Genomic DNA, 13,970 nt, shown 5'->3' with positions numbered 1-13,970 from the left:
TGATGCCATGTGTTATGCAAAAACTTTTGAACAAGTTTGAAGTATACTCGCCTCCTCTATCTGATCTGAGTGTCTTCAAATAATATCCACTTTGTTTTTCCGCCAGTACTTTGAACTCCTTGAATTTATCAAGAGCCTCTGATTTTTCTTTGATGATATACACCCAACTTTTCCTGCTAAAATCATCAATAAATGTTAGGTAATACCAATTACCTCCAAGTGATGGGATATCAAATGGACCAGCTATATCTGTATGAACTATCTCCAATGGCCTCCTGGCTCTCCACGATTTTCCAACGGGAAAGCTTTGTCTGTGTTGCTTCCCCTTGACACACGCTTCACACAAATTTCCTGGTTCGTTGATTTCTGGCAAACCGTCCACCATCTTTGTTTTGGACAATAATTTTAAGCCAGAAAATCCAAGATGACCATATCTCAAATGCCACAATCACGAGTCATTTTTAATGACCGACTTTAAGCACTTCTGCACATTTGTTTGCATATCAAGCGTAAACAAACGATTCTTTGACATCTCCACATTTGCAATCAATTCCCGAGCTTGATTTCTGATAATGAGGGAATTGTCCTGCATCTGTATATTATATCATTTGTCCACAAGTTGGCCAAGACTGATAATATTATTTTTCAATGCAGGAATATAATAAACATCATTTATATATTTCTTTTCACCTTTCTTTGACATGATCGTGACAGTACCTTTTCCTTTCACCGGAATCTTTGACGAGTCACCAAAAGTAACTTCTCCGCTGATGGTGTCGTCTATCTCCGTGAATAATTCCCTGTGACCAGTCATGTGATTACTGGCCCCTGAGTCAAGATACCAAACATTCTTCTTGCTTTCCTCGTCTCCTTTGTAAGTGAGGAACATAGCAGTGCCAACATCTTTGTCTTCTTTTGCTGCTGCAAAATGACTTCTTTCTTCCACCTTTGGTGCTCTACACTCATAACTGAAGTGACCAAATTTATTATAATTATATCATTGAAATTGAGACTTGTCACCTCGTTGTTGAAATCCGCCTCTTCCACGACCTCTGAAATTTTGACTACGACCAGATGGTTGATAACCTTCAGAATTCTGACCTCTGTTGAAAGACTGCCTTCCACGACCTCGTCCACCTCGGTAGCCACCTCTAAAGCCACTTCTGCCACGTGCAGAACTGCTACTGCCAGAACTGTCACCAATGGACACCTTACTTTGCAACGCCTTTTCCAAATGGTTTGCATCATCATACTGGTTCATCCGCTGCTCGTGAGCTTGAAGTGAACCTACGAGCTCATCAATGGAAATTGTGGACAAGTCCTTTGACTCCTCGATAGAAGTAACAACATAATCAAATTTTCTCATCAACTAACGGAGTAATTTTTCCATCACCCGAACATCGTCGAGACTTTCACCATTTCTTTTCATCTCGTTTGTTACTATTTTCAAACGAGTAACAAATTCACCAATATTTTCTGAATTCTTCATCTTTAAATTTTCGAACTCCCCGCGTAGCACTTGGAGCCGCACCTTTTTTACTTTTTCAACTCCTTGGAATGATTTTTGCAAAATCTCCCATGCTTGTTTTGCCGTTTTTGCTTCAGAAATTTTTTCAAATGTTGATTCATCAACACCTTGAATAATTGTGTACAACGCCTTTTTATCTTTTTTCCGGATCTCCTTTAACGCCGTCTTCTCGGCATTTGGAAGTGCTGCTTCAGCGGTTGCATCAGCGGGCTCGTTGAACCCATTTTCGACAATTTCCCAATTATCGTAAGAACCGAGTAACACCTTCATTTGGATACTCCAATTCCCGTAATTTGTGGACGTCAATTTTGGAATGTTGGGTTGCACCATATTTGCCATTTTTTACGAACGTAACCTTGGCTCGGATACCACTTGTTGGAAACGTAATGGGCTTGGGCTTCTTTTTCCCAAAACACAGATATAACTCAGGTCTGTATATATAACACACAAAAAATACACTTCTATTTATAAATATATAAGCTACGGCTTTTTATAATACAAGGAGGCTACAGCCTTTTTCTTTTACATGCACATGCAGAGAGAGAGCTCCAGGCTTCAGCTATTTTCCTTTCTCTATTTCTATTCACCTTTTCTGTGTGTATATGAATTACATGCACAATAACAGCCTTTTATAGGCTTCAAGTTTACAATCTTACATCACTGCATACCTCATATCTTTATCCTTATACATATTAATAGCCTACCTTGTTTCAAGGATTGATCCTTGACATTTGTGGCCAGCTATCTTTATTTACAACATGCAGCTTTCTTTTTCTGTTTTTCATACTACTTCGTCAACCCTTTCCCTTATACATGCAGCTGTCAACTTTGACTTCTTCAATCTTCAAATTGGCCTACCTTATTTCAAGGATGACCAGCCATTTATTCAACCTACTGATAAGCCGCCACCAGGAGAGTTTGTCAATTCTAACATTTTTGATTATTTAATTATATAATTAATAACAGAATATAATTAATAGTTATCATAATTTATTTTTAAAATAAAACTTAAAATAATGAGAAAACATAATTTCATTAAAATTTAAAAATAAAAAATAAAGAGGCACATGTTGCACTTAGAAATGTATTAATTGAGTATTTGTGAGAAGAATATACTAATTCGGAAAATTAGTGTGTATCAATGATATTTTGTATATTAATTATTGCAATAAATGTGTTTTTCGTGAATTAAGTGCACAATTTTAATATTTTTATGTGTATTAATTTTTTTTGATTTAATTAATTTATGAAATGTTATATAAATTATTAATAATGATTAAATGATAAATTTAAGATAAAATTGCTTAATATGATATTTATATATAATTATATGTAAAAAATAATTAGGATCAAATATTTGGATCACACTCTTGGAGTTGGTCAGAAATTTGGATCAGTATTTAGATCAGTTGATGATCCAAATTTGAATTTTTGGATCACAACTGTTCGAGATGGCCTGATAGGAAAAGTAGCCATTGATCTAAATCATCAAACCTTATAGACTGACAAGTAGATAGTTTGAACTTGTAAATACTGAATAGGGCTGTCATGAAGTAAAAGAAATTGTGAAATAAAGTTCGCAAGTTCTTTCTGAGCAATTTTTGTGTCATCGGAAAGAGACAAGCATTTATTGTCAAATACGAGCTGTGTCATGGTTGCCCATTCATATCTCCACTTTTAGCTAAAATGCTTGTTCTTGTGGCATCTCTTATTGGGAGTGTTGTTGGGATGATTTCAATAATGCTTTGAGGCAGACCGCTGATAAAATCTTTCTTTAAGGACATGCCCATATATATACCTAGAAAAGTGAAGAAATTATGAGTCAAATAATCTCCATAACCAACCAATCGCTGAGTAGGAAATGGTGAGAGCCAAAGGAGATTACAGATGGTGGCAGTTGTCATCGGACTCCTCATGACAGAGATCGGTTGAGCACAAGGAAAATCTATAAGTTGTTACAGACCAGGTCTACAGTTCAATGCTTCATTAAACACAATTATTTCTCTCTAAAGAAGATAATGGAAGCTTTTGCAATCAGTCTACACATATATATATCAACAAATCAGCTATGCTACTTTATGCTCAAATGCACACATATGGAGTTGGTTGTAACTTGTAACCCGAGCACAAACTACAAAGAGATAACTTGACACATAAAAGTGTTGGTTCTGTGGTAGGGAAGGGAAAGTAAGTAGAATACATACTGAACTCTTATGCTTTTACTTAAATGAAAACTCAAATATTTGTCATAATTGTGCATCTTTGATTATGTAAAATACTCATTCCGGTTAAGTTGACAATTACGATAATACATATTAAACACTTATGCTTTGGCTTAAATGAAAATCCAAAAATTTGTCATAATTGTGCACCTTTAATTATCTAAAATACTCATCTGATTAAGTTGACAATTACGATAATATACTAAACACTTATACTTTTGCTTAAATGAAAACCCCAAAAATTTGTCATAATTGAACATCTTTGATTATCTAAATACTCATTCTAGTTAAGTTGAAAATTATGATCAGTAATATGTTCTGTTACAACTATGATTTTTAGTAAAAAACTGTTTGTAAATGGGGATTTGTACTAGTCTAACTGGTGATTTGTGTATAGAGTTTACAGGATGGCATGGTTTTTGCTATCCCGGTATTTATACGCTGACAACTAATTTACATTAAATTATGCACATGTATGTAAAAAGCTTATATCAAAAATTAAAAAAAAAAACTATAATTAGATTATAATCACATGAAAAATATATATCTATATAGACATATATATAGGGTTGAACAAAAAACCGACCAAATCGCAAAACCGACCCAACCCACCCCTTATTTCGGCCGATGGAGCCGAATTATCCAAAACCCGAATTTTAATTTATTTAATTTTTTGTCAAGCCGAATATAATGGGTTGGGTCAAGATTCAAAAAATTTAAACCCTTATGAACCCAACCTAACCCGATTTTTTGATTATGGTATTATTATTAGAAATTTTAATTTATGTATTTATTGTAATAAATAATATATTTGAAATAAAATACTCCCTCTGTCCCTTTCAATTGTTTACAATTTTTAGAGAATGTCCGACACGCATTTTAAGGTGCATATAAAGTATAATTCTGTAAAAAAAATTTATAATTTTGTTTTTTTTGAATAAAAATTAAAACATTCAACTTTTATTCAGAAAAAAAAATTGTATAAATAAGTTACATAACTATAGTTTTTATGCATCTTAAAATGCGTGTTGGATATTTCCTCAGAAATGTAAACTATTGGAAGGGACTGAGGGAGTAATTATTTTACGGGTAACACACCATAAGTTATTAACTTTAAACTAGAAGAGTACACGGTACATATATTATGGGGTACGCTTCAACTTTTAATTAAAATTATTTGTAATTTTGACTCCTAAAAATATCTAAATAGTTTTATTCGAGTTTTAACCCAAACCAATCCGAACCAACCCGACCCAATATATAAAGGGTAGGGTTGGGTTGAATATAATTTTTTCGGTTAACGGGTTCATTTTTTAAAAATTGAATTAATTGGGTTGGTTCGATTTATTACCTCTAAACCGCCAACCTGACCCGCGTTCACCCTGGACATATACACATGAAAGGAATTGAAAAACCTTGTGATGACTGAGATAATGAAGATGTAATCCGAGTCCGATTATTCAGTCAGTCCTTTTAAACAATTTAAGCCCTCTCAACCGCGCTTAAGGTTGTGGAGTGTGGACATTCATCTCCCAGAACAAAATGGGTCATCCTTTGGAAACAAAACATTTGAATCTGGAATGGTTACCGTGAACAAAATTTCAAAGGCTACTCTAACATTCCGATATTTGTTTTTCTAACTCTTCTTCTCAACACTATTCAACAATCATATAGACTTCATCAATTCATTTCCCTCGAGCTATGACTTAACCCCGTTGTGCAAGACTTCAGGGCCCTTGCTGAATTGTCTGTTTTGGCGTTTGGTAGAGTTGTTTATTGTCATGTTTAGCTACATATATATGGTCTGATCATTCTCCTGGAAAGTGACTAACAGGATATAAGAAATTACATATACAGTCTTCAAGAATTCAAAACTTGCGCAAAAGCTTGACTACTTTAATTTAAAGATTTTTTGTAGAGTTGTAAATGAACCGAACTTGGACGAACTTTTAACGAACTCGGACAAAATCTTAACGAACCGAACATTGTTCGATAAGATTATCGGACAAAATTTCTTGTCCAAACTCGAGTTCGGTAAAATTCGAACCGAACACGAACTGTTCGCGAACATATCGAACCGAACATGAACGAACATGAACTGTTCGCGAACATCATTTGTATTTTTTTTTAAAAAATAAATATTATTTTAAGTAACAAATAATATCAAACTATTAATTATATATATTTTTTATAAATAAAATATTAAATTGAAATAATTATAAAATATATTTAATATATATAATTAATAAAATATATTATTTATACATATAATATTATAAATATACTATTTTTTTCGAACCGAACTCGAATTTTTAAATAACCTAAATACTACAGCACAAGGAGGAAAGAAGATGCATGACTTGTAATAAGATGACTACTCAGATAATTTTATTTCAAATTCAGCTCGTTGAAAACGAAGCACTTGATTCAGCATTTTCATTTTCCCATTTGTATTGCCATGAATGGAAATACTCATCACCTCAAGCACCAGAGAATGCATAAGCACATATTTAAGAAATTGCATAACAGTTTCGCTGGACACGAAAGACATATCAACCAAATTCAGTTGTTTGAATGTGAAATCAGCAGGACATTCTTTCTCCCAAAAATTCAAACCAACCTCCTCTAATCCGAGTCTGCCAGTCTGCCTAATCAAAATGGATTCTAAATTAGTAAAGGTTGATGAACAATGTAATAAACAAAAACTAAGTATATAATAACGACCGAACAAATTAAGAGGAAACAGACAGGACTTTCCATGATTTGAAGTTCTTGTAAATTAGGGAACTGCAGTCTGCGTAATCAAGTGAAGCACGCATAACAAATTGTTCAGCTGTTCAAAACTTATGTCTACAAGTTTAATTGACCTTTGATAACTCTATTTCTTCTCGGGTCTTCTCCTCTCTCACATATGCTAGAGCCCTGTCCACGTGGCAGCCGGAGTGAGGTTAACCTCCTCGGTTGGGGACTCTGCAAAACAGAACCGGAGGGGGTTGTTCCCCACGGCAACTCCGGTGTAAGAATAAGAAATGGGGTTTCTTGAAGAAGAAGAAGAAGAAGAAGAAGAGGGAAGAAGGAGCTATTCAAAATATGTATAGTGGTGTGTGTATAGGTGTGTAGCAGACAAATATTTTTCAACCCCTAAAACCCTCCTTTTGGGGCCTTTTATAGGTCCCAAGATTTAGGGTTTTTGGGATTTGTACCTCTTCATTCTAGCCCTTGATCCTTCCAGGTTGGTGACTAATTAGACTGTTTGGATGGACTGTGGGGTCAGATGTCCTTCTTCCACAGCCTTGGGATCTATGCACATGAACGGCTGGGATGCAATTGTTCTATTTTGGGTAACATGAGACAGTTGACTCTTTTGTCCTGTGCCACGTGGCGCCGGGGACCACTCCAGTTTGGGCCTGGGGTGTTTATCTTTCTGGGCTTCTGTTCCTTTATTTGGGCTTGGTTATTTCTGGGTCAATTTCGGCCATGACCAGTGCTTGTCCGTAGCATTTTCCAGATGTGCCCCGGTCTCCTCTGAGTTATCCGATGCCTCCCGGGGTGGGAAACTTCAGCTTCAAGTGAATTATGGACGGGACGGCCCAGAGCTTGGTGATGGTGGGCCTTCCCAGGATCATGTTGTAGGAGGATGCAGCACTTATCACGTAGAACTTCATGACATGAGATAATTGCCGGGGTGCGGCACCAAAAATCATGGGGAGATATATTACCCCTCGGATCGGGATCATATTGTTTCCGAATCCGTAGAGGGGGTCTTCAAGGCATGGATCCATACGAAGGTGTCCCAGCTTCATCCTGTTAAGTGTGTGCTCAAAGACGATGTTAGCTGAAGAACCATTGTCAACCAAAATTCTTTGTACCTCATTATCTGCAATGTCGAGGGTCACGACCAGGGCTTGGTTGTGCTCGGGGTCCAGACCTTCGTAGTCGGCGTTAGAGAAATATATGGGCTCATCATCAGCAGGCTAATCATCATGATATCACTGCCCATATCTGGGCTCCGGGGGGAGCTGGATCCCCCGAAGATCACATTGACCACGTGCTTGTTGTTGCTTGAGGGCTTATCTCTGTCCTCGAGTCTCCTTTATAGGTACTGGTTCATGTTGCCCTTCTTGATTTGATCTTCAATGAATATTTTGAAAGAGAAGCAGTTCTCTGTAGTGTGGCCATGATCCTCGTGATACCCGCAATGTTTGTCCCGAGCCCTGTTCCCGAGGGTGCCAACAGTGGCTTCGGGGGGTAATAAAAGGGTTTTCCTTTGACTTCTCTCAAGATTTCAGCCCGGGGCCAGTTGAGTGGAGTCCACTCGGGCTCCGGCTTTGGCTCCCTTTTGGGCTTAGGCTTTCTTTCAATCTTATGTGCTCTGGAGTAATCGCCTCGGGGTGGGGTCCCCCGAGACTGTTGTACATAATTGGTCTGTTTGTCTACCTTGTGTCTCTTTTCTTTTCTGTAGGTGGAGTGGCGTTCCGGAGACTCATCAGCATCCCGAATCTGCCTGTTCATCTTCATCGAGGTAAGGAAGTCATTTTCTTTGATAAACTTTGAAGCCATCGCATAAGCCGAAGCAAGGATTTGGAGCTCCCTGTGGATCAGGTCTTTCACGTAGCCCTCGCATAAAACTGGGTGGAGATTACGCCGGAAAATATTCACGGCTTCTTTTTCCTCAAGGTTGGAGAGCTGGTTGACTGATTCCTGAAACCTTTTGATGAATTCAGGTAGAGTTTCTCTACTTCTTTTTTGAATGGGGTTTCCAAGTGGCACATCTAGAGCTCGTTCATGTGGTTCGTCCTGAACCTTTTGAGAAATATCTCCCGGAAGTCCTTCCAAGAGTCGATGCTCCGGGAGGAGATTCTGCTGAACCATTTTTAAGCCCCTCCCTTTAGTGTTGAAGTGAAGAAACGACATTTGGTGAGGTCATTATAATCATATATGTTTGAGATCTGTTCAAAGTACTTGAGATGTTCTTCAGGGTCGGCAAGCCCGTCAAAAGAGTCGAAGTTGAAGTGTTTGAGTGTTGGTTCCCTTGGGGCGGATTCTAGCTTTCTGGTGAAGGGCGTGGCCGCCACCCCGACTTCCACGCCTTCTTCCACTTTTCTTTTGAGATCCCGGAGAACCCGGGTCATTTGCTCCTGCTTAGATTCCTTCTCTGGTTCGGAATCCGAAGAGACATGAATTCGGCGTGTCTTCTTCTTTAGTTTGGCTTCCTCCTCTTGGACACTCTTTATAATGTTAGCTTTCGCCTTGGCCTCTTCTTCCTTCCGGATGCGGTCCCGGAGCGTGGCCCTCTTGATCTCGTCTCGGGCGTCCTCTGACGGCCTCTTAGTTCTACCAATTTGGTCCAAGACTGAGCCCCGAGATTCTTCCGAGTGCTCCTCCTGATCCCCGGGACGGGTTTCAGGAGCCTTATTCCTTTCCTTCCACAGGTCTATAGCCGCTTGAATCTGCTCTGTGGTCATGTTTCCCCAAGGGTTTGTAGAGGTTTCAGCATACTTGTGGGCTGCTTTCTCTATAGTTATCCTCTGGTCTCCGGGCTGGAGCTGAGATGAAGCACGAGTTATGGGGGGCTCTTCTTCTATATCTTCCATCTCGCCGTCCCTGGGCGGGGAAACGGTGGGCTGAATAGTTCCGGAGATCGAAGTTTTGCTTTTTCTCGTGGTCATTAGTTTCAGAACAGATTATGGGAGTAGTAACAGGGGTGCACCAGGGTGTGTGACTGTTCTGGAGGGAAAAATAAGAAAAGTAAGCTGTGAAGAGAGTGAGGGTTTTGTTCTTACCGGAGAGGGGGTTTCCTTGGCTTTTGGAGCTGTGTAATGTAGCTGGAAATGTCACCACGCCACCGGAGGTTCGACCCCTCCTTCTAGCGCCAATGATAACTCTATTTCTTCCCAGGTCTTCTCCTCTCTCACATACGCTAGAGCCCTGTCCACGTGACAATCGGGGTGAGGTTAACCTGCTCGGTAGGGGACTCTGCAAAACAGAACCGGAGGGGGGGTTGTTCCCCGCGGTAACTCCGGTGTGAGAATAAGAAATGGGGTTTGTTGAAGAAGAAGAAGAAGAGGGAAGAAGGAGCTATTCAAAATGTGTATAGTGGTGTGTGTATAGGTGTGTAGCAGTCAAATGTTTTTCAACCCCTAAAACCCTCTTTTTGGGGCCTTTTATAGGTCCCATGATTTAGGGTTTTTGGGGTTTATACCTCTTCATCCTAGCCCTTGATCCTTCCTGGTTGGTGACTGATTGGACGGTTTGAATGGACTGTGGGGTCAGATGCCCTTCTTCCACCAATGTTGCCTTGGGATCTATGCACATGAACGGCTGGGATGCAATTGTTCCATTTTGGGTAACATGAGACAGTTGACTCTTTTGTCCTGTGCCACGTGGTGCCGGGGACCACTCCAGTTTGGGCGTGGGGTGTTTATCTTTCTGGGCTTCTGTTCCTTTATTTGGGCTTGGTTATTTCTGGCCTATCAACCTTAGACAGTCATATGTTACTAGAACTTTAGTATGGAAATTACCTTACAGCGACTATACAAAAGGGTCAATAAAAAGAAGGTAAGTGTACAAAACGAGTGGGCATCTTTAAAGGAAGATAAACGAGGATGTAAAGCCACGTAGAAATGCTTTTTAGAAGTTCACAGTAGTAAGGGGCGTGTGTCGCCAGGCAAAGTAGGCAACCACGGGGTGTTGTCACGGCGTCGCAGCAAAAATTGGGCGCGCGAGTAAGGGAGGAGTCACCATCATTATCTCCAACAAAAGTCAAGGGACGACGCGAGGTGAAGGAAATAGTTGGTGAGTGACTCGTAAACTTATGGAAGACGTGGGGTTTGCTCAATATATATGTTTTTAAAGATATATGTCTTTACAGGCATCAGACAAAGATGGATACTTTAAATTTGGGGCATGGATGGTCAAAACTAAAACTAGAGGGTCAAATATATATTTATATATATATATATATGAAAATTTAAACTTCTCAAAGGAGAGGGCAGCCTGAGATAAGGTTGTCAACAGCTTCGGCAGGAGCTGCGCCACCATATATGTCAGGGTGCTTCAAACATGAAAATCCTTGAAATCCTATAGGAGGCCTTACTTCATACCCAGAAAGCTTCAATTTAGTCAGTGTATGGCATGAAAATATACAAGTAGGTTTGCGGAACCTTTGGTCTTTGCACTAACAATCGTATCTCCATACATAAAGATCTAGACTTTAATCTCTTTCTTTGATACGAAAAGTAACCATTGCTCTATATCAGTAGCTTTAGTCAAGCACGAAGTAGATAGTAGAAACTTATGAAAAGGGTTGTCATGATGTAGTAAAAATTGCATAATAAAGTTAACTGTATCTTTATCTGTATTTTCATCTTCCGGTATAATCACACAACTTTCGTCAAATGCGAGTTGGGTCATGGTCGTCCATTGAAACCTCTACTTGATAGACAAATTGCTGATTTTTACAGCATCCCTCATCCCGAATTTTATTAGAATAAAATCTATAATGGTTTGTGGCGGATCACTGATTTTATACTTCCTTGAGCATTTACACATCCTATAATATCCCCTAGAAAAGCATAAAAATGGGGTAAAATGGCTTAACCATAATTGAACCGACACCCAACTTGCAGCAGGATGAGATCACTCTCATCATACACTAAATTATATGTTTACACGTCTATCTTTACAAAAACATTGGGAGAAACGAAATGCCATACAGTTAATGTGCAACATAAAGCATTGAACAGTTATATTTAATTATTTTGGACTGATCATTAAAATATTATAAATAAATGAAACGTTGGTTTGTAGTTGCAGTTCTATTTTACTACTGAAATATATTTCTTAGCAAAACCTTGTAGGTGGACTAAAATTATTATTTCTGATCCAGTCATGAACTCCTCTACTATAAATATATATTTGAACCAACATATGATTAATTCTTTTGTGTGGTCTCAATTTATGCCTTGACTGCTGCGATTGTGCTAGATTTGGGGCTTGGTAGAGTTGTCGTTCTTGGAAAAAATTGAAATTGTGTTACTTGAGAAATACAATTTTCACTAAAAATGTGTACATTTGGCTCTAACGAGTGGTAGAATTCAATTATTTCGGAAAAAGAAGCATGGCCGCTATCAAAATATTCAGTAACATAACATGCGCAAAATATGATAACAGGAAAATATTTCCTTAATTGTAATTGACGAAAGGACCTCAGTTGTGAAATGCACAAGTGTGAATTTCTAAAAGCTGATTGTTTTATTATACACATCTCTTATTCACTTGCATATCTATAAGCTGACCAAATAAACATATTAAAACAAAGGGGAGGACCCAAAGACATGAGAAATTATCTAAGAGGAAGAGGTGAAAAAACTTATATCAACCTTGGGAGAAACTCGTTGAAAATGTAGAATGTTATTTTCTATATTTATATTTTTTCTGAAATAATTGTATTTATCATTATATGCAACTCTCATCATCTCAAGACCCGGAGAACGTCCCAACACAAATTTGATGAATTTCAGGTCTCTTTTGCTGCAAATGCCTGATAACTTTACTATTTTAAGGTGCTTCAAAATGAAATCAGTAGGGCATTCTTTCTCCCAGAAGTTCATATCAGCAGCTTTAAAATAGGAAAAGTTTAATGCTACAGCCTGTGTCATTAAAAGAGAATTAGCATCACAGGATAAATGAAATAATAAACCAAGGATTTGTCTATTGTAGCCTATGTGATCAAAAGGGATTATAAATTCATAGGATAATTAACAAAAAAGAAGTAGAATGATTACATGACTCAAGATAACTGATGGTGGGCTGATAAAAGAACAATAAACAGTGCTAGAAGTACATAATGATGGACAGGTAAAGGTGCGCAGAATATAGAGGACATGTGACTTACTGAAATTTGAAGTTCCTGTAGATTAGGAGACTGCAAAATCAAGTAAAGAACATATAATGCTTCACTCCGTGTTAGAATTATTCAAACTCTTCCTCCTGAAGGTATTAATAATAACAGCTGGGTGGAATATAGATAAAGCAGCAGTCAGGAAATAAACTTCCAAAAATCCACGAGCGGCAACTAGTTAGGTCAAACAAAACAACTGCGAAGGAGTAATATGAATAAAAAATAAAACCATACATGCGTGCACCAGCTGTACACATTTAAGATTTAAGGCTGGATGATTAATGTTGTATACTATTGTCAAAACCTCTGGACTATATGCAAGATGTATTAATCCAGGAAATAAGGTGGCTATGCTAACTACAATACACGGCTAAAATATGAACAGGAGAAGAAAGGGTAGCAAACACCAACATGTACATATGCATGGGAAATGAAGCATATAACTAGCTCCAGCTATATAAGTAGTTATTAGAGTCATAGTTTGTAGGCTGGTAAAAAGTCTTTGGGTGTAATAAATTATATGATGTATGCCATGATGTATGGTAAATGTTGAGGTCTATATATAGTACCTGATGTTGATGTTGTGATGTGGTAGTACAAGAGATACACACCCAGTAGAAAAAACAGAGAAAGCAAAACAGAGCTGTAGCTCTCTCTCTGCATGTATAAAAAAAAGGCTGTAGCTACTATATATAAAGCTGGTTTGTGTTTTTTTATTGTGTATCACCTGGTTATATTATATACAGTATAGGTACACACAGAAACACCTGGTTTTAAAGTAGAAAAATCAAAGTAAGCTCATACACGTTTCCAACAAGTGGTATCCGAGCCAAGGTTACGTTCGTGAAAAATGGCAAATATGGTGCAACCCAACATTCCAAAATTGACGTCCACAAATTACGGGAATTGGAGTATCCAAATGAAGGTGTTACTCGGTTCTTACGATAATTGGGAAATTGTCAAAAATGGGTTCAACGAGCCCGCTGATGCAACCGCTGAAGCAGCGCTTCCAAATGCCGAGAAGACGGCGTTAAAGGAGATCCGGAAAAAAGATAAAAAGGCGTTGTACACAATTATTCAAGGTGTTGATGAATCAACCTTTGAAAAAATTTCAAATGCAAAAATGGCGAAAGACGCGTGGGAGATTCTGCAGAAATCATTCCAAGGTGTCGAGAAAGTCAAAAAGGTTCGGCTCCAAATACTACGTGGGGAGTTCGAAAATTTGAAGATGAAGAGTTCCGAAAATATTGGTGAATTTGTTACGCGTTTGAAAACGGTGACAAATGAGATGAAAAGAAATGGGAAAAGTTTCGATGAT

The 13,970-nt window shown here is 38.1% G+C and overlaps 1 protein-coding gene across 1 annotated transcript; it reads right to left on the bottom strand.

Moving 5' to 3' along the window:
• Window positions 1–448: 448 nt before the first annotated feature.
• On the bottom strand, window positions 449–1,366 carry LOC141664881 (uncharacterized). The gene is made up of 3 exons (XM_074470839.1): window positions 1,021–1,366; window positions 731–921; window positions 449–592 (listed from the first exon to the last, which is right to left on the bottom strand). The coding sequence occupies exons 1-3, from the start codon at window positions 1,364–1,366 to the stop codon at window positions 449–451; spliced, it is 681 nt and encodes a 226-aa protein (XP_074326940.1).
• Window positions 1,367–13,970: the final 12,604 nt, after the last annotated feature.

This window comes from Apium graveolens, chromosome 6, assembly GCF_009905375.1.
Source record: "Apium graveolens cultivar Ventura chromosome 6, ASM990537v1, whole genome shotgun sequence".
Classification (NCBI taxonomy): Eukaryota; Viridiplantae; Streptophyta; class Magnoliopsida; order Apiales; family Apiaceae; genus Apium; species Apium graveolens.
The sequence above is the reverse complement of the archived record's forward strand: the minus strand, read 5'-3'. Positions and strand labels throughout refer to the sequence as shown.